The sequence below is a fragment of the Drosophila mauritiana genome, chromosome 3L, assembly GCF_004382145.1.
Source record: "Drosophila mauritiana strain mau12 chromosome 3L, ASM438214v1, whole genome shotgun sequence".
Classification (NCBI taxonomy): domain Eukaryota; kingdom Metazoa; phylum Arthropoda; class Insecta; order Diptera; family Drosophilidae; genus Drosophila; species Drosophila mauritiana.
In genome coordinates, this window is record NC_046669.1 from 10,752,676 (window position 1) to 10,775,625 (window position 22,950).

The following is a 22,950-nucleotide window of genomic DNA, read 5'->3' on the forward strand; positions in this document are numbered from 1 at the left end:
TCACAAGACACATGACTAGTTTCAATCTGAAGTTTAAGGTCTCTTTAATTCGTGGCCAGAGTGGGTTAATTTTAAATGAGGGAATTGATGGATAGTGTTGGTGTGAAGGTGCGATTGGAGGCGTGTCGCGAACTGCGCCTTACAGCTAGAAGTACATACAACATTAGAAGTGTTCAATAAACGCGGATTATCGCTCGCAAATCCTGGCAGAGTTCCCTCTCAACATAGACAAAATAAATACGGTGTGGTGAGGTAATCAATCGCTCCTAGTTGAACGCCAGGACATTACGGTTCTCCGCCTTGTCCTCCGCATCGTCGCCCTTGGCTCCTTCGGCGACCAGGTGTTCGCCGCAAATCCTGATGTTGTGCTCCTCCTTGAACTTGTTCAGCTCACTGCCCTTTTTGCTCAGGTCATTGGTGACCATGTTTATGGTCTTGGCGATGAAATCCTTGTTCTCCACCAGCTGTGGCAGCACCTCCTTCACGGTCCTTTCGCACAGCACACCGCCAATTTGACGAAAGCATTTCCGATCGGGATCCGCCGCCTCCAGAGTTTCTATCACATTTCTAGGGAGGATAAGGGGTTATAGCATTGTGTCTGCACGGATTCTCCCATTTGCCCAGAATCACAAACAGACGGGTCATCCATCTTTGGGCCCCTGGTGACTCACTTGTGTTCCCTCAAATCCATTTCGAGCGTATTTAAACTGTTGGCCAAATTGCGCTGCTCATTGCGCAGCTGTTGGAACTGGGCCACAATGGCCCCCTGGCTGAGTGCCGGCTTCGCCGATTCGGTGCTCATTGCAATGCTCGCTACCCAAAAGGACCCCTTCGAAATCTAGGCCGGGATAATCGCTATGAATTGGCGATAATCTGCGATTTTCCTTCAAAATACGAGACCGAACACGAGGACTGTGCGGTAAACGTCCTAAAAAATCCCAAGCGCGTAAAGGCAGTAAGACCGTAAATGTATTGTGGAAAAATGGCGTAACTGTAAAAGTATATATAGCACATACAATACAATAAAGACAATGAAATTCGTCACTACTTAGACGACATATGTTGCTTACGTTTCGCGGTGAATGTCATATTTGAACACACGTGCGAGTTGTTTCTAACGTCGTTTATTTTATTTAATGATTTTTATCTGATATATAGCTATATAAAATCATGCCGGCAGCAGTGGCCACAGGTGTGCAATTCGGTGGACCGTCCAAAAACAAGAAAATAGTGTTCGACGACTCCGGCGAGGCGGTAGTTAAACAAAACAAAAAGGAGCACCCACAAAGGCCAAAATTTCAAGGCAAGGAACAGGTGAAAAAGCCGCAGAAAACTAAGTTTGGTGAAGATGGAAAAGCGGACGGTGCTAAATCCTTCAATAAGAACCACCAAAAGCCGGATTTTGCAAATAAACCACAGAGGATAAAGTTCGGTGACGATGGAGAACAAGTAGCTTCCAAGTCGTTCAACCAAAATCATAAGAATGGACCAAAACCACAGAAAATCAAATTTGGAGAGGATGGAGAAGCAGTACATCAAAAACCTTTCAACAAAAACAACCATAAACATAATAGTCAAAAGTCGGACTTCGCCAATAAACCTCAAAAAATCAAGTTCACTGATGATGGAGAAGATGAAGTAATTCCCTCTTCTTCCAACACAAAGACGGAACCGGCCAAGAAGTCCCAAAAAATCAAGTTTGGAGATGACGGAGAGTCCAAGGAGAACTTTAAAAAGCCTCAACGAATCAAGTTTGATGAGGATGGAGCTGGGAAAAATGTATCCGACAGCGATGGAGACAGCGATGAGGAACTGGGTGACTCCATTTCCAAAAAGCACAACAAATACCAGTCAAAAATAGATGAAGACGAGGAGTCCCAAAAGAAGTGGTACCATGTGGTATGTTAGGGCTAAACTGAAATCGTCGAAATAAATCATTTATAGTTATCACTATCGTATCTTAGCATCCCGACTATCCGTCCACCGACGAGGTGCTGGACATGAAGGAGAACGATCAGCTGGAGCTGTACAATCTCTGCAAGAATTCCTTCGAGGCGGAGAAGATAACTTTTAATAAACGTAAGACTTTCTCGACTCGGTAATTTGAACACCTGTTATTGCTTGTATCTTATCTTTAGGCAATCCCTCGGATGCTCGCTGGTTGCAAACAGCTCTGCACAAGGGTACTGCAAAGGATCGGGCCAATGCGGGCGCCCTTCTGGTGACAAGCAATCCACTAGGCAATTTGGAAGCATTGAGCACTTTAATTGGCTTTTGCAAGATCTCCAACAAGGCCAGCAATGATGTGATTGCAGTGCTTACGGATTTGTGGCAGGAGGTGCTGCTCCCGCCAAACAGAAAACTCCTGGCGGTGCACACACGTGGTGCTGATTGGAAAAAGCTGAAGAAGGATGAGAATTTGCGCAACGAACAGAAGCGCCGCATTTACGCGTACTGGCATTTTGAGAGCGAATTGAAGGACCAGTACCACGAGTTCTTGAAGAACGTTATGCAGGGCCTGCAGACTGGACAGGAACACAATAAGAACTCCTCTATTGTGTCAGCAGCCAGGTTGTTGGCCTATGCTCCCGAAAAGGAGCAGCTGCTGCTAACCATGCTGGTGAACAAACTGGGCGATCCCATCGCCAAGATTGCCTCCAAGGCGTTGCATCACCTCAGCGAGGTGGCCCAGAAACATCCGAACATGTGCGGTGTTATCGTTGCCGAAGCGGAGAAGCTACTTTTCCGTAACAACATTTCCGAGCGAGCGCAGCACTTTGCACTGTGCTTCCTCTCCAGCATCGCACCCTCTGGCCGGCCCGAAGTCTGCACCAAGTTGGTCAACATATGCTTTGCCCTCTTCAAGGTTCTCGTCCAGAAGGGAGCCGTAAATAATAGGACCATGCAGGCCATCCTGCGATGCTTGCAAAAGGCTATCGTAGAGGCTAAGCCGGCAAAGGATAGCAACGGGGAATTACTCACCAAGGAAATGCAGGACACCATCTACCGATTGGTCCACTTGGCAGACATCAGGGTCGCTGTACAGACTCTCGGCCTGCTGCTGCAACTGGTTGCAGTGAAAACTGAGAAATCGGATCGGTTCTATAATGCTTTGTATGTGAAGCTGCTGGATCTGAACCTAATTAATGTGGGTAGTAAAACGGCGGCTCATCTACTGCATATTGTACATCGTGCCATCCACATCGACAGCCATGTGGCCAGGGCCCAGGCATTCGTGAAGCGCCTGCTGCAGTTGACTCTATACGCTCCTCCGCACATTGCAGCTGGTTGTTTAATCGTCATCCACAAGTTGCTGCGCATGCGCCGCGAGCTAATTGGCGGCATTGGAGCTTCTGAGGAAGTGGAGGAAGGTTCCAAAGTTGTTCTACCAATCGGTGGGGATCTGGACAAGTTCGGTAGCGACGATGATGAGGTCTACGAGGATGTCAAAGATGAGGCGGATGTTACTAAAGACTCCAACCCATTGGAAGAGAAGGCAGAAAATGATGTTAAGTCAAGTGCATCCTCTTGGCATCATGCCAGTGTGGCTGCCACAGAGGCCAAGGTGCGGGATATTGATTCCTGCAAGTACGATCCCTACCATCGAGTGCCTGCCTTTGCAGGAGCTGCATATGCGCTCCGCCACGAACTGTTGTTGCTGCGGCAACACTACCATCCCACCGTTCAGGTCTTCGCCGAACAGATTCTTCAGCGTGAGTATTCCATATTGATTTATTTTTATATCCTTTTGTAAACCCTTCACTTTCTTTAGAATCACGCATTGATTACTATGGTGATCCGCTCAGAGATTTCGGACTGCCACACTTTTTGGAGCGTTTCGCCTTTAAGAATCCGAAAAAACTGGAAGCTTCACAAGCAGCGGAAAATGCTACCGTGGCACACAAGAGATACATGGCTCACGGAGCGCGAGGAAGACCAGTGAAATCGCTGACCAAGGCCAACTGCACCGAGGACGAGATGTTCATCTTCAACTTCTTGGAGCATAAACGCAAACAAGCGGAAATTGTGGCGCAGAACAAAAAGCAGAAGGAGGTCAAGAAGGACGGCCCAGAAGAAGGAGATGATGGCGAGGCTGGAGAGGAATACCTGAAGGAGGGCGAAGTAGATGACGATGAGTTCGAGGCCTATTTGGATGGGTATTTCGGCAAGAAGTTCAAGGAGGGTGTCGACGAAGAGCAGGATGAAGAGGAGCTTAACTTCCTGCAGGAGCTGGGCGGCGAGATGAAGAAGGATAAGTCCATGGATAAGAAAAAGAAGAAGCAGTCCGACAAGGCGGAAGATGAGATGGACGATATTGATGACGACTGGGGTGATGACGACTTGGCAGAAGACGAAGCTGATGAAATGCAGGGCGAAGATCAGTCCGATGATGAAACGGGCTCGATTGATTTGCAGCCACTTGATGACGACGACGATGCTGATGATGACGATGATGAGGGATCGATTTCAGAAGGCGGCCCTGACGACAGTGATTCAAGCGATGCACCGGAGAGTCCAGACGAAGAGGATGACGACGAAGATGCTCCACCGAGATCCAAAAAATCCCGCAAAGACTCCAACGACATGGTGGGAGGACGAAGCTTTGCCAAAACACTCAAACAGAGTCACGGTAAGATATAGATTTGGAATTCAATGGTAGTCATGAGGTTATTAATATGTACGTTTTCAATATCCTTTAGATATGTCCTCTCTGTTTGCCGCCGCCGATGACTTCTCTTCACTGCTGGAGGAGACGGCTAAGGTAAAGGGTCAGGGAACCAGCAATGCCGTCTTCAACAAGGACAAGTCCTCCGACAAACAATTGAAATGGGAAGAAAACCGACGATCGAACTCCAAATCCTACAAGGGCAAGAAGTTTGCCGGCAAACCAGCGGCCAAAGGCGGTAGACCACAGAAAGCGGGCAAGAAGCGGAAACACTAAGCTAAACTCGATTATCAAACTCTACTCCATTTAAGTGGTTAGATTTGTAAATATCTAAACGAAAGATTAAACCCAATTTTTATTAAGTTAAAAAAAGTGCCCTTTGCTTATCCATTTGAAATGCTTTATTTTAACTGCATTTTGATATTGGTTTTATGTACAGACTTTGGTGACTTAACCGCTAGCAACTTGATCTTCAAAGTTAATCAAACGCCTTCGATTGTTTGGATAACATAACTATCCGTTAATCGATATAACGCAAAAATCGAGTTCAATACGATTTGATGATTGCTTTGTTCTTACATTTAACTAGTTGTCCCCCATCGGTTGTTGCGTCCATTGTAAGTAGATTGGGCAGATTCTATGGTCATTGATAGTTCCAGTGATCTTAAACTACGACGGATTGCCAATGATCGCACCCATAAAAACTAACTCATACCGAATGAGTTTGCTTATAAAATGTAGGGTATGTTTAACTTTTCATATTGCGACTTTTTGGAGTTATTGGGCTTTACATTTGTGTGTGTGTTCTAAGGCAACTTGTTAGAAGGCAACTTTAATATAAATGTTATTTGTTTTATACTAAAATTTACACCATGACCTCTTTATCCAGCTCTAACGCAAATTTATACAGTTCGATATGTGAATTGGGTTAGGGGTTAAGGGGTTAGGTTTATGTCAGCGGAGGGTTTAGTGGGTGCTCTTAAAAACTGATCAAATGCGGGCATTTATTTAATACAAAATTAAAACAATACAAATCAAGCGAGTTTAATATAATGTAATTGTTTAAATTTTATTTAGATTTCATCGCTATCCATTGCTTTATCTTATTTAGATACAGGTTTCGCAAAAAATTAAAAAATATACAATCAAAAATACTTAACAAAACAATTAAATCTTGGTTTGCCATTAACAAATGTCTACGACTATTCACGATTCCCAATAGTTGAGTTTTGTGTGCGAAAAACGCTTTATTTTCGAACACGATCTCAAAAAAGAACTTCGCAATTTCATGTGCAAATGGCTCTTCGGGCGATCCTTCTTTATCCCGATAGTTTTAACTGAAATGATTTGAATGCAATTAGGTAACATTTCCAAGCACAATTCAAATTAAATGGGTTAGCTAATTCCTATTGAATTTGGCAATACATGCTTGGAAGTATTTCTTAGTTAGTTCAGGGACAGTTTAGAATAAAGTATATAACTTAACATAAAGCACAACTTAAAGCAAACTGTGTGTGGGGTGTATATAAGGGGCCGTAAGAATATCTTTCTCAATTTTGTCTTAAGCCTAATTTTGCACTAAACTAATTGCAAATCTTATTATCATATTAGTTGGTTGTTGTCGGTATTTATTTTTGTATGTCTTAATCGCACTAAGATCAATGCAAAAGTTGCCTTTGTTATATTCCCGTTTTTGTGTCTGACTTTTTACATTTAAGCTATTCAAATAATTAACTAGCACAACAAATTGCATATTGAATACACCGACCGTCCTTCTAAAGATGTACACGTTAAGTTGGTTTTCGTTTTTCGTGATTGAAAAAACAATAAGCGAAATGAGTTCTGAATCTTAACCTAATGAATAACAAACTTGAAAAACTGTATTGACAGGATCTTTGGTGCGTCTTGCGGATCCTTCCCCCTCAGTGAGGGGGGCTAGTGGGTTTCTTGCGGGTCGCTGAAACCCGCTGGTTCTTCACCCTCTGTTTTGGCCGGCGTCTGGTTGTCGTTGTCCTGAATGGGCCATTGGGTCGATGTGTGTGGTCAGCTGTACATCCGTGGCCTTCTGAAGTCGCCCTCCCACTGCAGCACCGCTCGCAGTTGCTCCACTCCCTCGTTAAGCGGCTCCTCCTTGGTTTCCACCACCTCCACATCATCGCCGTCGTCATCCTCATGTCATTGGAACTGATAAAGTTGGCGCAGCGCCCGCGCCCTCTCCGGCTGCACTCGTGTCGGTGGCCGCGGCACCTTGGGCTCCCGCTTGGTGCGCTTCAGTTGCGCCTTGGGCCGCGGGAACGTCAGCGGTTTTTCGTACGCATGATCAAGTTTCTCCTCTTTTATATGGGGCAGGCAGTAGACGCGACGCGCCTTTTTGAACCGAATCTTAAGCACCTGCTGCACACCATTGATAAGCAGACAGAAGTGACGCCAGCTGGCCCGAGTCTTTCGCCACGATATTGCTGTCTTACTAAATCCATTGAAATTCTCATCTCGCTTGGTGGTTCCAAAGGACGGAGGCAATGTACGTACGACTCGCTGGGTTCTCTTCGGAATGCGTGCTACCGTATTGACCGTATTGTCACCTGGCGGCGGCAGCTGCTGCATTAGTACGCGCAGGGACGCCTTGCTGTCCTCATGAGTAGCGAGGGAAACAGGTTGTATTATCTGGCTCTCAGTGCGACGTTGCTGGCGCGTTCTTGGCCGTCGGAAGGTCGTTTCTGGTTCAACAGGAATCGGAGCTGCTGGAGGTGGCATGTACTGCCGGTCCTCCTCAGGCAGAGGTAGTTCGGAGTAGTACTCCTCGGGAAGAGGCAGAGGCGGCTCATACTCGTCGAAACCGTAGAAGTCCGCTTGGACCTCAAATGCCGGGTCAAATCGTTCGTGCACTATCTCGTCGTCGGTTGGAGCAACTGCCGACGAAAATGCGGCTGCATTTTTCCAAGATTCTTGAGTCGCGACAGTAGCTTCCATGGGCTCGCTGACTAGGGTTATGCCCTCATCCTCCGTCGACTTATCGTGCGTGAATTCCATTTGTTCCTGATCGTCTAACATACCTGCCGTCGGTTGCTCCATAGTGTCTTCGCTGAGGTCCACAACCATCTGTTGCGGCATTATGATATCCACGTCCGGATCATTTGAGCCGTATTGCAGCCACTCGCTGTCGAGAATATCTGACACTGTGGGCCGATCAGCCGGATCCCGCTGCAGACACCAGCTAACCAAATGTCGGAACGCAGGACTTGCACTTTCCCAGCGCACAGAACGCTGATTAAACGTTTCCCGGCGCATTCGCTTGCGAAGCTCGTGATGGGCCGCTGCGGAGTGATCCACATCGTCTTCGTTCTGTCTGTACGGCCGATGACCCACCAGCATGGTATACAGCGTGGCCCCAAGACCGTATATATCCACGGCTGGCGAATAAGTGACGAGATTCGCATCCGCGAGCATTTCAGGCGGAGCATAGTCCAGCGTGTAACGCGGCTTGTCCTTCCAGCTCTTAAAGTGATTATTATAACTATTGGTAAAAAATACAAATTAAATACGGGAAAAATTAGATTTAGGCCAATAGCATTACCATGCGCTGCCAAAATCGATCACTTTGACAGTCCTATCCTCTCCGTTCTCGAACATTATGTTCTCCGGCTTCAGGTCACCGTGTATAAAGTGCTTGGAGTGTATGTGCCGCACAGCCATGACCAGCTGCAGAAAGATCTCCCGACACGAATCCTCATCCATGCCGAGGGATGCGGTCAGCTCCGGGCCGGACAGGTACTCCATAACGATCCATGTCTCGCACTTTTCCCTGAACGTTCCATGGTAGCTTACGATGTTCTTGTGATTGGTCGTGTCGAGAGCGCACGAGATCAGCGCGTCGACCTCGGAGGGGCGGAACTTGGATAGTGGTATTATTTTGGCCAAGAACACCAAATCCGTAGAGCTGTCCACCACAAAATGGCAAGTGCCATAGGCTCCGCTTGAAGTACGGGTGCCCAATTCAAGATCATCTGGCCGACAGGGTATATTCTACAAGGACAAGAGCTTGGTATTACTCATGACTATTAGATAATATTGCAATTAAACCAACCTGAAGTCCTGTATTACAGTATTGGATCTGACAGTGGTTATCCCGTCGCATCTGCTCCAAATGCTCTGGCGCCACATACGTGTAGCCGCGAAATAGTCGTATCCGGCTGGGCGGGGCATCGCATTCGGGATCCTCGGGCACTTGGTCGGTAAACTCGTTGCTGAAGTTCTGCACATCGTCCTCGGCGGTGAGGGTGGGCTTATAGGGAGCCTTGCGACGCTTTGTCCGCAGCTCCTGCCAGTTAATGCCGTTGAAGAAGGGGTGCTCCTTGATTTCGCTGGCATCGCGATGGTTGCCACCTAAGCGCCGCTTTGGATTCTTTTCCAACATCTTTAGCACAAAGTCGCGGGCGTTGGCACTGAACGATGAGGGGATCAACGGCTGCTCCTTCTGAATCCGCCGCGATATTTCCGACTGCTGGGCCTGGCCGTCGGACGTGGCGAATGGCGAAGCGCCGGTGAGCAGCTCAAAAGTGAGCACACCCACCGACCACCAGTCTACGGCACTGTCGTGTCCCGGCGGACCCGTACGGATTATCTCAGGTGCCATATACTCCAGAGTGCCGCAGAAGCTATGCGCACGGTATTCATTCTCCGCGGTAAGGATCTTCGACAGTCCAAAGTCGGACAGAACAATGTGCCCCTCGCCATCAAGCAAAATATTCTCCAACTTAATATCTCGATAGATGATCCCCAACTGATGCAGTTGCTCCAGGGCCAGCACCACCTCGGCTATGTACACACGCACCCGGGACTCCTCAAAGTTCTCAGAGTGGTAGAGATGCGTGAAGAGCTCACCGCCATTGGCAAAGTCTGTAAATTTATAAGATTTAATTGGTTTTGCTCAAATTCCGATAGATGGTATTATCTTACCCAGCACGAGATAAAGCTTTGAGGAGGATTGGAAGGCGTAGTGCAGACTCACGAGGAAGGGATTACGTTGAATGGCCTCCAGTACCTAGAAACAAAAAACAAATATTTTTTTCAAAATGTAAAGAAATATTTAAACACACACTTAATTTGTTGCAATCCTGTATCCTCTTAAAATAAATGTACATATATTAATTCAATATATCCTCATATAACTATTTTATATTACCCTTTACTTATAAGGTGTTCATAACAAACAATGATAACTGACGTTTCCTTAAAAATCGCCTATCTCTTTCCCACGGCTTTCGCTCACTCGCTTATCACAGATCTTGTTGTTTTTTTTCTATTTTGTTTTGAGTTTTATTTACGCCAATACAGTTTGAATGCATCAGTATAAGTTTAAGTTATTTACGTGTTGTTGCCGATTAATGTTCCGCGTAAGAACGAAAGAGAATGGCATGTGAGAGGAAAAGTGAAATCAAGCATTTTGAAAATGAATTAATGAAGTGAATTTGTCTCTTGCTCATTTCTTTCAGATAAAAACTTTCACATTTGTCGTTCGTTTTAATAAACACCATGCTGCCATTAAAAATGCAAGAAATTTATTTTAAGGAGTTATCAAGTTTTAAGGGAATAAAATTATTAAATATAATTTGAACCTGAAGAGTACGAAATTATTCATTAATATTTTTTTTCATTAGAATTTATATAAAATAAAATTTATATTTTTGTAAAATATTTTCAAAATTTGCAAAAATTATGTCTTTCCTCAATATTGGTGGCTACTATTTATTCCTTTCTATTTTGGCGACCGCCAGACAAATTATAGACTTGTCGAATCGCAGATACCGGCAACGTTTGATAACTGGGTTAGTAGCACAGCTATTACACCTTGAAACATTCAAGTGGGTGGCATAGGAGGAGAGCGAGAAAAGGGTAACAGAGAGACTCGAAAATAGCGCATGAAAACAACGTTAAAGCAGGGCGCCCCAATTGTAAATTTGTTTAAGTTATCTGCAGCTATGGCGCCTACACCTGTTTGCAGTTATTTAACGCCGTTTTGATCTTTCTCCCTTTTCCATTTCTATTTTCATTGATTTACTACGACTCTCTCGTTTCCGAAAAGAGAGAAAGAGATAGAAAAAAATTACAGAAAAACCGGTTGCACTAGGCAGTTTGCAATAACAACTTCCACTATTGATCTGAGCTGGATGCTCTCTTTAGCTCTCCCGATTTCATACACAAGAAACAAACATCAATAAAAAAAAAGTACATTACATTAATAAAGGCATATAGAAATTACTATTTTTTGGATAATACATTAATAATAAAAAATGTGATTGAGTTTACACCTTTCCATAATTTTTATCATTTGAAAATTTAAACTTTCGACATTTTTTTTTGCAGTGTACGCGTGTATCCTCTCTTTGGACTGTGTTGGCTTTTTGCCGGTGCAACAAGAACAAGTTGCTATGTGGGTCACAAGAACATCTCTCTCCCTCTCTCCACCCACTTTCCTCCTTATGCCTTTTCCCGTTTACTGGCTTCTTTTTCTTTTCATCCGATTCGCTACCGTAAACTGTACGTGCGACTTGAAGGTTGTCAAATCGGGTTTAATTTCAATAAGCTGCACTTTATTGTCGTCATTAAAGTGAAGAGCAATTCAAAGTAAAAGAAGCCGGAAAGCGGTGTGATTGCAAAAACATCACGCAGCGGTACAGGTAACGGTAATCGAAAAGTAAAAGAGCTACCGACAAAAAAAATGGCTTGATTAAACACGTTTGCGGTATTTTTCCTTGTTAAAAAATGAGTAAAAGGGCTTTCTCGCTTTACAGTTTGGGTCAGTTTGTCTTTAGCTTATACACAAAAATAGTATGGTTAGTTTTCAAAAGTAAGGCTAATCGTGATAAGAATAAACACTAATGATTTTTTTTTTTTTTTTGATTTTAATATAATATATTCAAGTCAAATAGTTAGCACTCTCGTCACTTACCACTCTCTCCGTTTTGGTGTGTTCCGCGGTTTTTCGCTTCTGGACCACCGTTATCTTATTGAGAACCTTCATTGCATACAATTTTCCGGCATCGTGTCTAGTTAGCTTGCGCACGAGGAAAACCCGCCCATAGGCTGTGAAAAATAGGAAAACATTACCAAGTCAATATTTAATACATTTTGTATTTGTATTCCAATAATATTTTACTTACCACCTGTTCCTAGAACGCGTATGATTTTGAAATCATTCAGACTAACGGCCTCATCACTGTACAATTTTACTAAAAAGAAAGAAAATCACGCAGATAAGCATTGTAATCGGCACCAAAACAACAAATTCATACATATATTTCCAAACTGCACCTGAACTAATCACTTGCTACTACAAACCAAATTATTTTGCTCTCTAAGAACGATAATGAATGAGAATGAATTTGTACTAGTACATACATGTATGTACACACATACATACATAGATAGTGCACTAAGTTTTGTAGGGTGGGCGATAAAAATAGTTCTTCGCATTGTTTACTTAACACATGTGAAACGAATTATCACATTTTATTTTTATCGCCAGCGCAGCACGTGCCAGACACTTGATTCCCTCTTGTTCGTTGGCGAAAGCGGGCAAGTGGAAAATGCTACCCATGATTATCAGACTACCTATGTACATTCACATATGTATGTATGTACATATGTGATATGTAGCATTATGGCCTTATAATTCCATGGGCATGCTGGTCTAACAGAAACTTTGTTGATCACAGCCTTTATTTTCAGGGACCAAGGACACGGCAAGGAACTCTGCCATTTGGGGGAAGGAGAACTTTTCTGTAGACATATATTTCAGGCTTCTTTGGGGGCATGTGCCACAAGCCATAACAGTTCACTGGCCCAAATGTCTGGCCCAAAGATTGCACTGTTTACGATTATTGCACGAAGCAGACAAAGTTCGAGGGATTTGCAGGCATTAAAAGTGAAGCTACTTAATATCTAATAAGTAAAACAATATAAATTATTGTGCTATTAATAATTATAGGGACAGACAACAGTGTTTATAGCATTTGCAACCCACAATTTTAGCTTAGATTCACTTTATAAACTTTTCCATTAAAACATGCAGACGTGTTTGAAAGTGATGCCTTTCCAATTTACCCTCACAAAAGGTTAGTTTGCTCCTTGAAGGCATTCACCTGATCTGCCATTCAATTTAATAACCGCAATTATTCAGCTCAATCGAAAAGCCTGTAATTCAATTAGCTTGACATTAAATAAAGCGTTCCCAAGTGACCAATTCGTTGAAGCAAACATCATCCTCAACCTGCCGCATTTTGGCAATGAGTCAGTCAACCCGACGTAAGCCCACCCATTCAACCCATTCCAAACCGTCTGAATATGTGACGAATATTAATGTGAAGTTCAGAGCCAGTGTTGCGAAATATTCCTAGCCACAGCAGCTGGCGAAAGTGTCCTTGAACCCCGAAGGACCTTATTCAGAGCGCGTCTGTAACATTTGTACTCTTATTATTATTTCAGTATTACAATCTTAATTCCACCCTCGTGCAATGGAGCCGTCAAAATTTGGCGTTGTTGTGAAATCAAGAAACATTGACACAAAACTTCAGCAGGGGTTATCGGTACCGAGAGTTGTGCCTGCTCGACCGAACCTGTTGTATTATTATTTGGAAATACAACTTGCTAACAGCAAATAAATGTAATTTGCGAAAAACACCAGCCAAACGCACGGAATGACGCGTGCCGAAATTCTTCAAGGGTGCATCGAACCCAGGACTTTTTCGAGTGGGTGGCAACTTTTCGCCGGAATTATTGATTCAACAAGAAAAACTGGAGGAAAAACCCTTTTCCTGGGCACCCCTGTATATTGCTACTTTTTGTACTTTTTCGTAAATGGAAATATGGAATATTTTAGTCATTATTTAAAGCAAGTGCGAATTTTCTTTTGTATTTTTAAACCGACCTGTTTGAAAGCGTGTGTGACGACGTCGAGCAAATAAATTGGCCTTGATATGGCATTATATACTCTGGCCAGGTTCTTAAACTGAATAACCGCACAAAAAAAATGACTAGGCAAAGTTTAATGAACGCAGACCGAAAGAATATGAATAATAATATGAAAACCGCAACAAGTGGAGAACATTCTGATAGCAACAATTTCGATTTTCTATTTTTACTTCTCATTGTCAAGTGCAAATTGTCGCATAAGAAATGTTTAACCCACTTAAAAGTAATGTTAATAATGTGCTGGCGGTAACTGGTCGAGGATATCGATTTAACTGATAAAAAAAAAGTGAAAGGGGTGAAAATTACACAGCTGAAAAATGCAACATTTAAATGCATTTTTAAGTAACTCGTAATATGATAACAAGTGGACATAATATTTTATAACATTTTGCTACGTTTACTTGGGATGCATTCTGTATTTTCCTCTGTGCATTGTTAATTATTATTGTTAATTTACAAAAGGGTGGGGTTTATGATACCCTCCCCCTTCCCCCTCCACTAGTCGGTTGCCGTGACGATGTTCTTGTGATAATTAACAGCAAACAACAAACACTGCTCACCTATCAATTTGCAGGCAATTATCCAGGAGGCTAACTCGTTGCCCTATCTTTATGTACATACATACATACATATGTATCTATGCTCGGTGTTCGGCGAGTTGCATTGCCAAGTTCAAGTAAATAAATTGCCTACAAACAACAACCAACCGTTTATGCAAACAAGCATGTTTGTGAGTACAGCAAACGCTCACAAACAGCGATGCACGCACATTTGTACAAACAACTGACATGGTCACGACTGCACGGCGATGACGAAAAGAGTGGCACAGTGGTTCCTTATGATATTACGGAAGATATAAGCCAGATATAAGAACTATTCAAGAAATAGTACATCTTAATTATCGAGAAATGAATTGCATTTTAATCGAAACGAAAAAAGGTTTAGTTTTTATCTAGATATATTTTATTCGATTTATAAACAGCTGTTTTGTAAACCTCTTGACAAAACGTTGACTTCAAAGAGGTGTTAAAATCGCACTCTTTCAAGTCTAATGTCCTCAGTAAATGAAATTTATTTCAAAATGCAACCAAAAGGTGTTAAATCTAACAAATAACAAGCAGCAACAATAGGTTTTCGAACCACGGTTGTCAAATTAGACATTTGGGTGGTGGTGTGTATTCTGTCTGCTTTGTGTATATAGAGTGTGGTGAGAGGTGAGTACGGCGAGGTTGGGCGATTTCAGGGGAGGTCAGTAGTTTTGGATTTGGCCCGAAGAGCGAACAAAGCCGGGTTGAGTTTTCTGGGTAATCGTGTCAAGGTTGAATGCATGTGCTCCACTTTAACAAAGGACGATAGAGACGGCACTCCATCTGGCATTGACCAGCCACCCTCTGCCGACATTTCAATAAAACCTTGAGACATCCACCCGGTTAAAGTTATCAATTATTCCACCGCACTACCATATTTGATAAGCTCAGTGGCAGCTGCCTTAAAATGGCATGAAATATTCACGGGGAAGAAACTATCATGTTTAACTTAAGTACATCCTAAACCTGCAACTTGTAACTAATTTTCTTATCTAGCTTGTGCTTGCAGTTGGCCCGGTCTTCTTTATCACTATCACTGAGTGGAATGACTCACCGTAGTATTTCAGATCGGTGACCGCCTCCAGGTCCCGTTGATGGGCCTCATTGTCCAGATCAAGGGGTGTACTATTGCTGGTGGGCATGGCGTAGGAGGGCGTGGTCGACGAGGAGGCCTTCGAGGCTGCTGCTGCCGCTGCTGCTGCAGCCGCCGCCGCCGCAGCAGCTGCATTGTTGGATTTGGCCTTGGATAAGCTGGAGCTCGATTCATCGATCTCCATCCCGTTCGGCTCATCCTCCTCCATGTCCTGGTCGTAGTACTCCCGCTCGGGGTAGCGCCCATCATCGCTCTCCGCATCCGATATGCAAACAATATCCGCCACATTAGTGGTGGGCGGGGATGGAGGTGTGGGCGGTGATATGGTCTCGCGGTAAGTGTAATCCCTTGCAGATGCTGACGTGGTCTTGCTGTTGCTATTGGTGTACTGACCGTTGGTGACACTGATGCTGTTGTTGTTATTGTTATTGTTGTTGTAGTTCAAGGTCTTTCCAGAACCAGAGCCGGATCCCTCCGCATTCAGTTTGGACTTTCTGCCATTGGTCAACGTTTCGGAATTGCTATTCTTAAGCGTTTTGCCCTTGCCATTGGCTACCAGCTGGCCATTCAGATGATTCCGCACCATTTGATCTGGCTCGTCGTAGGCTAGTGACTCCGATTCACGGGGATGTTGATGATTCTTGAGACGCGACGTACTTGTACCGCTTAAGATTTCGTAGTTTTGCTTTTGCAGGCGACTCATGGCTGGATTCTTCCGTCAAAGATGCCGTTAATAATGCTCTACGTGCTCCTCACGTAATCAATGGATGATATTCCAGCAATTAACAAAAAAAAATAAAAAGGTCCAGGGACTGATCGTGGCGCATCGTTGAGCTGGAAAAACAAAAATCACAATAAAGACATTTGTTCGAAAATCGATAACAATTTGTAGACAAGCATTAGACTTTTTGACACTTTCTAATATGAGCACTGTCATAAAGTTGTAATTTTGGCTAGCGAGACTGTTTTATTGTTCTAATATTGTTAATAAGAAACTGAATTATTTATTACTGAATTATATACAACATGTTTATACGATAGAAATGCTTCAGTTTACACAATTTAAATACTAAATATATGAATGCTTTTTTTTTAAATTTATTTCGCAACATGGTTTGGCTACTATTGCCTTGAACATTGCTGTTTCGTATTGTGTTTCATTTAGGCAATCTTCACCGTACCTTCCACATGCCCATTGACCATTTCTATTCCCATTTCTTCATCCACAATATGGTACAGTTTCAACGCAGGCGGGAGTAATTTTCCCGCTGTTAGCGGACAATTGGATTGGGAAACTCATTTCTGAATAGAACACTATTTGGGAGTGCGACTCACCTCGCGAAAGAATATAAGCGCAATATTATAATGCAGACGAAGAAATCCGAATCGGAGTGTGTGTGAGTGGGTGGATCTGGGTGGGGAGGGGGAAGAGTGTTGGATTATGCGTGCGGCGGTAGCGATGTGCAACACTGAACGTTCCAATGATAATGTGCACCGATTTATGCAGCACTGGCGTTGGCTTAAATATTATTCAACCAATTTGGTTGCGGTTTCTTTTCATTCTTCTTTTTTGCTTGTTATATTCCGTGATTATCACAATCTTTATCAGTCGCGCATTTTTCACTTCCACAGTTAGTCTTTATTTTTTTTTCAATTTCTTATTCTTCGACGTTCTCTTTGCCCACAACTACGTACACATATGCACACTCACACGCTGGCACTTTCTGTATCGGCTGCGTTTTTAAAGCGTTTTTGTTTTCGTCCGCTGATTCCGCTCCGGCGACTGTTGCTCTCGATTTTCAATGGATTTTTCAATTTCCCTGCGTACGCTTCGTACTTGTTTTTCAATGGACGATATAGTAGCGTTTTGATATTGAGATTATATGTTTTTTATAATTTGTTTTGTGTTACACGAGAAGGTTTTTACCGCCGCTTTCTACTCGTTTACGCACACACACATTGAAACGCGGGACGCTCTCCGCCATCTGCTTTGCTCTCATTCGTGAACACTTATTAGGTACGGACCACCTTGATGGCAATCGCGTCGATTTCCGTTAAACTCGATCGGATCGGTTTAATATCTGTATTATAGTTTAATATAATACAATTAAAATCAAGAGAGCCCTAATACGATTAATGCCGGATAATTGGCTATTTGTAATTTGAACACACAGCACACGAACCGTACGTAGAAATTTTCCCTTTGCTTTTGTGTCACTTACCGTAGCTATCGTTATCGGTAGTGTTGACAAGAGAGCAAAAAGCGTGGTGTTGGACAGCAGCCGTATATCGGTTGGCAGGGATGGTGGAGAGTATCGTTTCATCTAATATTTACTTGATTTTATATTTTGATTAACAATAAACAAATAAATAAATGAATAAATTCAATGAAAATGAGAAAAACTCGTTAATCAATATAAGTATAAAAATTATCTGGTTTATCAATTATATATATAAAGTTAAAACATATATGTTATATATTTTTATAACACCATGAATTTCTGTTTGTTTTTATTGAACTATTCAGTAAGCTGCACGGACGTAAATAAACCTTAAAAAGTAACCATAATATTTGACAAATTCTTTCTCGCCAAGTCGGGTACTGTGCATCCATCTTTCGGATAACCGACGGGCAGTAGGATGAGCAATTTTTCATTGACTGGTCGCCCGAGCAGGGTTCTCAAGGCTAGACCGCAGTTCAAAGGAGTGGTGACCAGCGATGAGAGTCCTGCCGCTTGAAGAGCACACAAAAGGATCCCGGCCGCAATCGAAGTGGATATCTCGTTGTAGTAGTGCCTCCTCCTTCGCTTTCCATTCTCCGACAATCCATAGGTCTGCTTGAAGACCAGTATGAGGTACGGCGCCTCGGTGAGATACTCCTTAACATGATTGGTTTGCAGGGGTCGCAGATCGGTGACCCACTGCGGATGCATCCTCTGGCTGTAGTTGACCAGCTCCTCCTGCTCCACAATTTGCCGAATGGAACGCTTGAGTTCCGGCTCATGTACGACGCAGTACGTCCAGGGTTCTGTGTGTGCGCCACTGGGAGCTGTTCCCGCCGCCCGAATGCAGTCCTCTATCACGCTGAGATCCGGTTTGGGATGGCTACTAAAGGAGCGAATGCTACGGCGTCCACGCATGAGTTCGTAAAAGCGTTTGGCTCCATCAGGGTTGAGATTCTGGCCGGGAACGAAGGGCACATGGGGCTTATCCTCCAGGGATGGCTGCAGTTCATCGTCAAGATCTGCCAAGTCTTCAACTGGAAAATAGAATAGAATAGCTTCATTTTCACCTTGGATTATCTTGAAACTTACCCTCCTCCTCGACTTGTTCATCTAAATTATAGGTTTTTGAACCGCGATTCCCTTTAAAAAACAAATTTTTTAGGATCCATATCAGCGTCAGACTGATGAAAAAACTTGGCCAATGCTTGAGTAGCTTGGAGCTGCTGATCAGTTCGTCCGTATCCATGGTGCTTCAAGATGTAACTGCCTTTGCGACGGAGAGAAAGTGGCTGCTGTTGCTCTCGGATGGGCTTATCACTTGGTTAAGTGGGTCAGGGCTATTGCTGATAGCGATGGATGCTGGTGGATGGTTTTTGCTTTCCAGTTCAGTTGCTGTTCCGGCAGCAGTAGGCGCAATGACTGCCCTTGCGATGCTCGCACATCCTCGGTTGTTCCTTTTCGTGGGCACTCCTATCCGACTTGCATTTTGGATTCTTGTGCATCGGATTGGGATCGCCCGGTTTTCGTTTTTGGGGCGGAATCGGTCGGCGTGAATTGTTGAGTGGAATGGCCTTGTGGTGAACCAATTGGCGCTTGTGCACCTCCCTCAGAATCTCGATGATCCGCCACTTGGCATCGAAGAATATGAAATCGGGAGCAGTGGTTAGCTCGGTACGTATCATATCGCAAAGCATCTTCACTTGCTGGCTATTCGCGGACTCCTGACCGGAAGGTTCCTTCTCCACCAAGTGAGAAATATCTGAATTTTGCGGGCTGGATACGGAATTTGGACTAGATTGTGGTAGTGTTTCCCGACACTGGGGTTCACAATTCGAATTTTCGGGTATCCAGGGGCAGGTAACTGGGCTTTGAGAGGATTCAACTTCCGGCTTGCAGGGACAGTTAAAGTCGGTGGATCTTAAATCCTTCTCATTGGCGTAGTACGAAGATTGGCTGGACATCTTGGAGTTGGAATGATGATGACTGGCTTTATCCTTAATGTTTTGAATGTTCTTTTGTTCCGATGGTGAGAGTGCGACTTTCTGATCCCGATCCTCCAACCCGCTGATTTTCTCCTCTACCGGAACTTCCGGATCAGCGACTTTTTCTGCCTCCTGAATTTCCTGCTCCATGGGATTTTCTTTCTTCGGATTTTCTTGATCAGGAATTGGTTTGATCTTCTTGTTTGGCAGGTCCTTAGGGTCTTTTTTCGGCCTCTTGGTTAGTAGATTTCCGGGGAAACCGGCCAGAGGAATATCCGTGAAATTGGTCAACTTTTGGCACAACATCTCTGGGTTGGCAATCTGATTTTTCAAAAGTTTTCCGGCGGCTAGTGGGCTGGTTCCACTGCCAGGAAGATCCTTGTCGAAGTAAATATTTAGATGTGGCACCAGAAAAAGAAATTCATTATAGTAGCGGATTGAAGGAGTCATTATCTCTCCACACTTCCTTCGGGCACGTTCGATAATGGTGTATTCCCGCTCAAAGAGCATCCTTAGCTGCTCCAGACAGGATCTCAGTTCCGAGACGCTTCTTCCCGGAAAGGAGCGCACCATTCTGTTGTAGCAGTCCTCGTCTATATCTTTGTTACCATAGTAGCGATTATTTCGGTTGTATAGGCTATTATGCTTGCTGTAGAGACGTATAAGCTTCCTGACATCATGATCCTCCAATGAGATATGGTTTCCATTTGCATCACTCTGATTCCTCGCCTTCCTGTCCCGTTTGCCAAACAAGAAAGAGAGGAATCCTCTGGATTTCTTTGTTTTCTCGATGCTATTGGGTCTATTAGGTGGATCTAGTGATGCCAAAGCGGGCTTAACGCCTCCTGTCGACTGGCTGTCGCTGGAACTGATCCTGGAGGAGTGGAGATGCATTGGCGTCACTAGACAACTCGAAGCGGAACGCTTGAAGTAACAGGGCCTGTGTTTTAGTTCCATCCTCTGCGATCTGGCGCTTCAGTAGCGTCACATTCGGGTTGACCTCGCTTTCAACGATCTTTGGGTTCTTTAAGGGCAACAGCATTATAATTCAAATAAATTTTGTACCATTATCTGGAAATAAAACTTTTGTAATCCTGACTATTTTTTTTTGTTTACTTTTTTGAAGTGAATGAAAGTTTCACTGTGAAGTTTTTTCAAATGAAGATTGTATCAATGACCAATTTTCTAAAATTGTATAGACAATTAGATTAACCTAAAATTTAAAATACCCGGATTTTAATATAAAACAGCAACTAAATTAGGGTCGCATTGCAACTCTAGGTACAACAATTTTTTTAATTTGTTCTTGTTTTTAGAACATAAACAAGATAAAAAAATATTAAAGAATTTAAAAAAGTTACACAATTTAACAATTCCAAAACAACCAGGCTTTTAACGGTTTTTAACGAAATACTGGATCAGCTGTTCCGCGCTGAAAACTTTGCAACACTGCGCAAGAGAAAAAAGCGAGAGCAAGGCCTTACAGTAAAAGAGCGAGCGAGAGCGGCCAAAACAACCAAAATAAAGTTACGTGAAATTATAAATAAAAAATAAGGAAATACACGTTCAGCTGCCGACCAGCCAAATACAACAAAGCAACGCTGTAAAAACTGACAACACATTTCAGTTTATTTCGCCTCGTGCCATGTGAGCAACTTTAAATTGATGTCGAATCGGAATCAGTGTGCGGGTGGTGCTAATTAGCGGAAGACGGCAATTTATTGAACGCGAAAAAAGCCCCACAATCCAACTTCCATTTCGACACGAAACCAACAACCGCCCGCCAAATCAAATCGCCGTCGAGTTGTGCATCAAATGAATGTGCGAAAAGTGCAGTAAATCAATGTTTTTGTGAGTGTTGGAAGAAGAAGACGGAAGGAGCGCCCACAACAAAAGCAAAGAGAGCAGGGCCTAACGGGACACCCGAAACCAAAATCTATCGGCCCTACCATACTTTCTCAATAGCTATAGTTTTAGATTATATGTTCATATCTCGAAAGATGGACGAGGTCTTTAGCCTGCACATGGAAAAATTGGACGTTTACGACGGTTAGTATCTAATTTGCCGGAAGTTCTACTTAAACGTAGTCACATACATACGTAGATGATGGAATCTGGGTTGTATTTCTGATTAATGAGTTCATCAACTTTCAAGGAAATAAAAGTAGTAGTAGTAGTAGTAAAAGCAGCAGAGGCATTCGGTATGAAATCACACTGATATAGGTCAAATCATAAAAGACACTTTATTTGATTCAAGACTCGCATGATTTTAGCTGTATGAATCATGTCGAAAATAATAGAAATCACTACTACTAAATATAGATAATTACAGAATTGAGAGTCATTGCAAGACGGATACAGTGATTAAGTGTTACAATATTGATTACAATAATCTTGGCGACAATAGAGAACAAAATGATAAAAAATGAAAGTGTTAAACAAAAGTAAAAGAAAAGTACAACAGAAACCAGTATTTGGTGAGAAATGATAAAAAGTCACCAATAATAAAAACCATTTATGTAGGTTTATAACAAGATATTGTTTTCGTCAGCTCATTTTTGTCGTAAACTGCTTGTCCTTGTAATAGAATTCGAGTGATTACACCAATTTAAGCGAAAAACTAAAATAAACATGGTTAACAACCATGGGAAATGGCTTAAAAGTATGAAAATATAAGAAGGTAAATCAGGAGCAGCTCCTCGTTAGTCATTGTCCTTGGGATCTGGTCCAGCGAGAATCTCCTGGATGATGCGGTGGCCGTCCTCCGTTTTCTCGCCCTGAATGATCAGGTCTCTTAGCGTAGATATATGTTTTTCACTCGTCTCGATCTGAACCTTAAGAGCATCGTTTTGCTTCCTCAAATCATCAATGCGTTTCTTCCGTTCCTCGGCCGATTTCTTGGTCTTTTCGCGTGTGCGCTGTACAGCCTGTTCCGAGAATAGTAATAAATCAATAGTAGGCATCTATTTTTGGGGACTTCTGGGGGCCACAGCAACATGTTTCCCAATCTTCGCTCTCTGTTTACATCCAATTCTTAAACTTACCTCATTGTTTTTCTTTCTTTTTTCCTTGTACACTGGATCGTCTGTGTGTGGACTTAATGGCGAATCGTTATTTTTGCTGGTCGACGCGGCAGTTCTCTTTTTGGCCGGCATTATCTCCGTGATAATTCTAATATTTATTTAGTTCAAATTGGATCGCAATCGTACTGAAATGCAGAAGAAAACACAGCGATGCGTTGTTTTGTTGTGAAATTACACGATAAAACAGCTGTTCTATTGCCATCCCAGTGTTGCAAAATGCGCTGCCTACACTGCCCAGCCAACAAACAGTTAGCGGTATTATTTAATTAAATTAATTGTATGTTGAAAATCAATATTAAAACTCACACAAAACTATAGCCATGGAATGCTATTCAAAAACTGTC

At 43.1% G+C, this 22,950-nt stretch overlaps 6 protein-coding genes across 6 annotated transcripts; 2 read left to right on the top strand and 4 right to left on the bottom strand.

Moving 5' to 3' along the window:
• Positions 1-16: 16 nt before the first annotated feature.
• Positions 17-951, bottom strand: LOC117139968 (probable prefoldin subunit 2). The gene is made up of 2 exons (XM_033302669.1): positions 672-951; positions 17-567 (listed from the first exon to the last, which is right to left on the bottom strand). The coding sequence occupies exons 1-2, from the start codon at positions 800-802 to the stop codon at positions 267-269; spliced, it is 432 nt and encodes a 143-aa protein (XP_033158560.1). The 5' UTR covers positions 803-951; the 3' UTR covers positions 17-266.
• A 120-nt stretch (positions 952-1,071) lies between these two features.
• LOC117139964 (uncharacterized protein F23B12.7) lies at positions 1,072-5,040 on the top strand. The gene is made up of 5 exons (XM_033302663.1): positions 1,072-1,899; positions 1,965-2,079; positions 2,139-3,713; positions 3,773-4,630; positions 4,701-5,040. The coding sequence occupies exons 1-5, from the start codon at positions 1,171-1,173 to the stop codon at positions 4,940-4,942; spliced, it is 3,519 nt and encodes a 1,172-aa protein (XP_033158554.1). The 5' UTR covers positions 1,072-1,170; the 3' UTR covers positions 4,943-5,040.
• Positions 5,041-5,709: 669 nt separating this feature from the next.
• LOC117139963 (chromosomal serine/threonine-protein kinase JIL-1) lies at positions 5,710-17,540 on the bottom strand. The gene is made up of 8 exons (XM_033302662.1): positions 16,652-17,540; positions 15,278-16,150; positions 11,827-11,895; positions 11,616-11,749; positions 9,623-9,707; positions 8,751-9,562; positions 8,241-8,689; positions 5,710-8,180 (listed from the first exon to the last, which is right to left on the bottom strand). The coding sequence occupies exons 2-8, from the start codon at positions 16,017-16,019 to the stop codon at positions 6,842-6,844; spliced, it is 3,630 nt and encodes a 1,209-aa protein (XP_033158553.1). The 5' UTR covers positions 16,020-16,150; positions 16,652-17,540; the 3' UTR covers positions 5,710-6,841.
• A 256-nt stretch (positions 17,541-17,796) lies between these two features.
• On the bottom strand, positions 17,797-20,664 carry LOC117141390. The gene is made up of 3 exons (XM_033304805.1): positions 18,982-20,664; positions 18,631-18,791; positions 17,797-18,575 (listed from the first exon to the last, which is right to left on the bottom strand). Exons 1-3 carry the CDS (start codon positions 20,478-20,480, stop codon positions 17,869-17,871), a joined length of 2,367 nt encoding a protein of 788 aa, XP_033160696.1. The 5' UTR covers positions 20,481-20,664; the 3' UTR covers positions 17,797-17,868.
• Positions 20,665-20,996: 332 nt separating this feature from the next.
• Positions 20,997-22,823, top strand: LOC117140145. Its single transcript, XM_033302913.1, has 2 exons — positions 20,997-21,572; positions 22,660-22,823. Exons 1-2 carry the CDS (start codon positions 21,506-21,508, stop codon positions 22,707-22,709), a joined length of 117 nt encoding a protein of 38 aa, XP_033158804.1. The 5' UTR covers positions 20,997-21,505; the 3' UTR covers positions 22,710-22,823.
• On the bottom strand, positions 21,748-22,698 carry LOC117140144 (CCAAT/enhancer-binding protein gamma). The gene is made up of 2 exons (XM_033302911.1): positions 22,568-22,698; positions 21,748-22,450 (listed from the first exon to the last, which is right to left on the bottom strand). The coding sequence occupies exons 1-2, from the start codon at positions 22,676-22,678 to the stop codon at positions 22,226-22,228; spliced, it is 336 nt and encodes a 111-aa protein (XP_033158802.1). The 5' UTR covers positions 22,679-22,698; the 3' UTR covers positions 21,748-22,225.
• Positions 22,824-22,950: the final 127 nt, after the last annotated feature.

Excerpts from the sequence above, each read along its gene's own strand:
- LOC117139968 (XM_033302669.1), bottom strand. The coding sequence starts at position 802 with ATGAGCACCGAATCGGCGAAGCCGGCACTCAGCCAGGGGGCCATTGTG. Across the intron at positions 568-671 it reads ATGGATTTGAGGGAACACAA|AAATGTGATAGAAACTCTGG; the intron begins GTGAGTCACCAG and ends TATCCTCCCTAG.
- LOC117139964 (XM_033302663.1), top strand. The coding sequence starts at position 1,171 with ATGCCGGCAGCAGTGGCCACAGGTGTGCAATTCGGTGGACCGTCCAAA. Across the intron at positions 2,080-2,138 it reads GAAGATAACTTTTAATAAAC|GCAATCCCTCGGATGCTCGC; the intron begins GTAAGACTTTCT and ends TCTTATCTTTAG. Across the intron at positions 3,714-3,772 it reads CGCCGAACAGATTCTTCAGC|AATCACGCATTGATTACTAT; the intron begins GTGAGTATTCCA and ends CACTTTCTTTAG.
- LOC117139963 (XM_033302662.1), bottom strand. The coding sequence starts at position 16,019 with ATGAGTCGCCTGCAAAAGCAAAACTACGAAATCTTAAGCGGTACAAGT. Across the intron at positions 11,750-11,826 it reads ACGCGTTCTAGGAACAGGTG|CCTATGGGCGGGTTTTCCTC; the intron begins GTAAGTAAAATA and ends TATTTTTCACAG. Across the intron at positions 9,708-11,615 it reads ACACCAAAACGGAGAGAGTG|GTACTGGAGGCCATTCAACG; the intron begins GTAAGTGACGAG and ends TTTTGTTTCTAG.
- LOC117141390 (XM_033304805.1), bottom strand. The coding sequence starts at position 20,480 with ATGGAACTAAAACACAGGCCCTGTTACTTCAAGCGTTCCGCTTCGAGT. Across the intron at positions 18,792-18,981 it reads GAAAAGGAACAACCGAGGAT|CACCATGGATACGGACGAAC; the intron begins GTGCGAGCATCG and ends TACATCTTGAAG. Across the intron at positions 18,576-18,630 it reads TGAACAAGTCGAGGAGGAGG|TTGAAGACTTGGCAGATCTT; the intron begins GTAAGTTTCAAG and ends TCTATTTTCCAG.
- LOC117140145 (XM_033302913.1), top strand. The coding sequence starts at position 21,506 with ATGTTCATATCTCGAAAGATGGACGAGGTCTTTAGCCTGCACATGGAA. Across the intron at positions 21,573-22,659 it reads AAAATTGGACGTTTACGACG|TTCTCTTTTTGGCCGGCATT; the intron begins GTTAGTATCTAA and ends TCGACGCGGCAG.
- LOC117140144 (XM_033302911.1), bottom strand. The coding sequence starts at position 22,678 with ATGCCGGCCAAAAAGAGAACTGCCGCGTCGACCAGCAAAAATAACGAT. Across the intron at positions 22,451-22,567 it reads AAAGAAAGAAAAACAATGAG|GCTGTACAGCGCACACGCGA; the intron begins GTAAGTTTAAGA and ends TTCTCGGAACAG.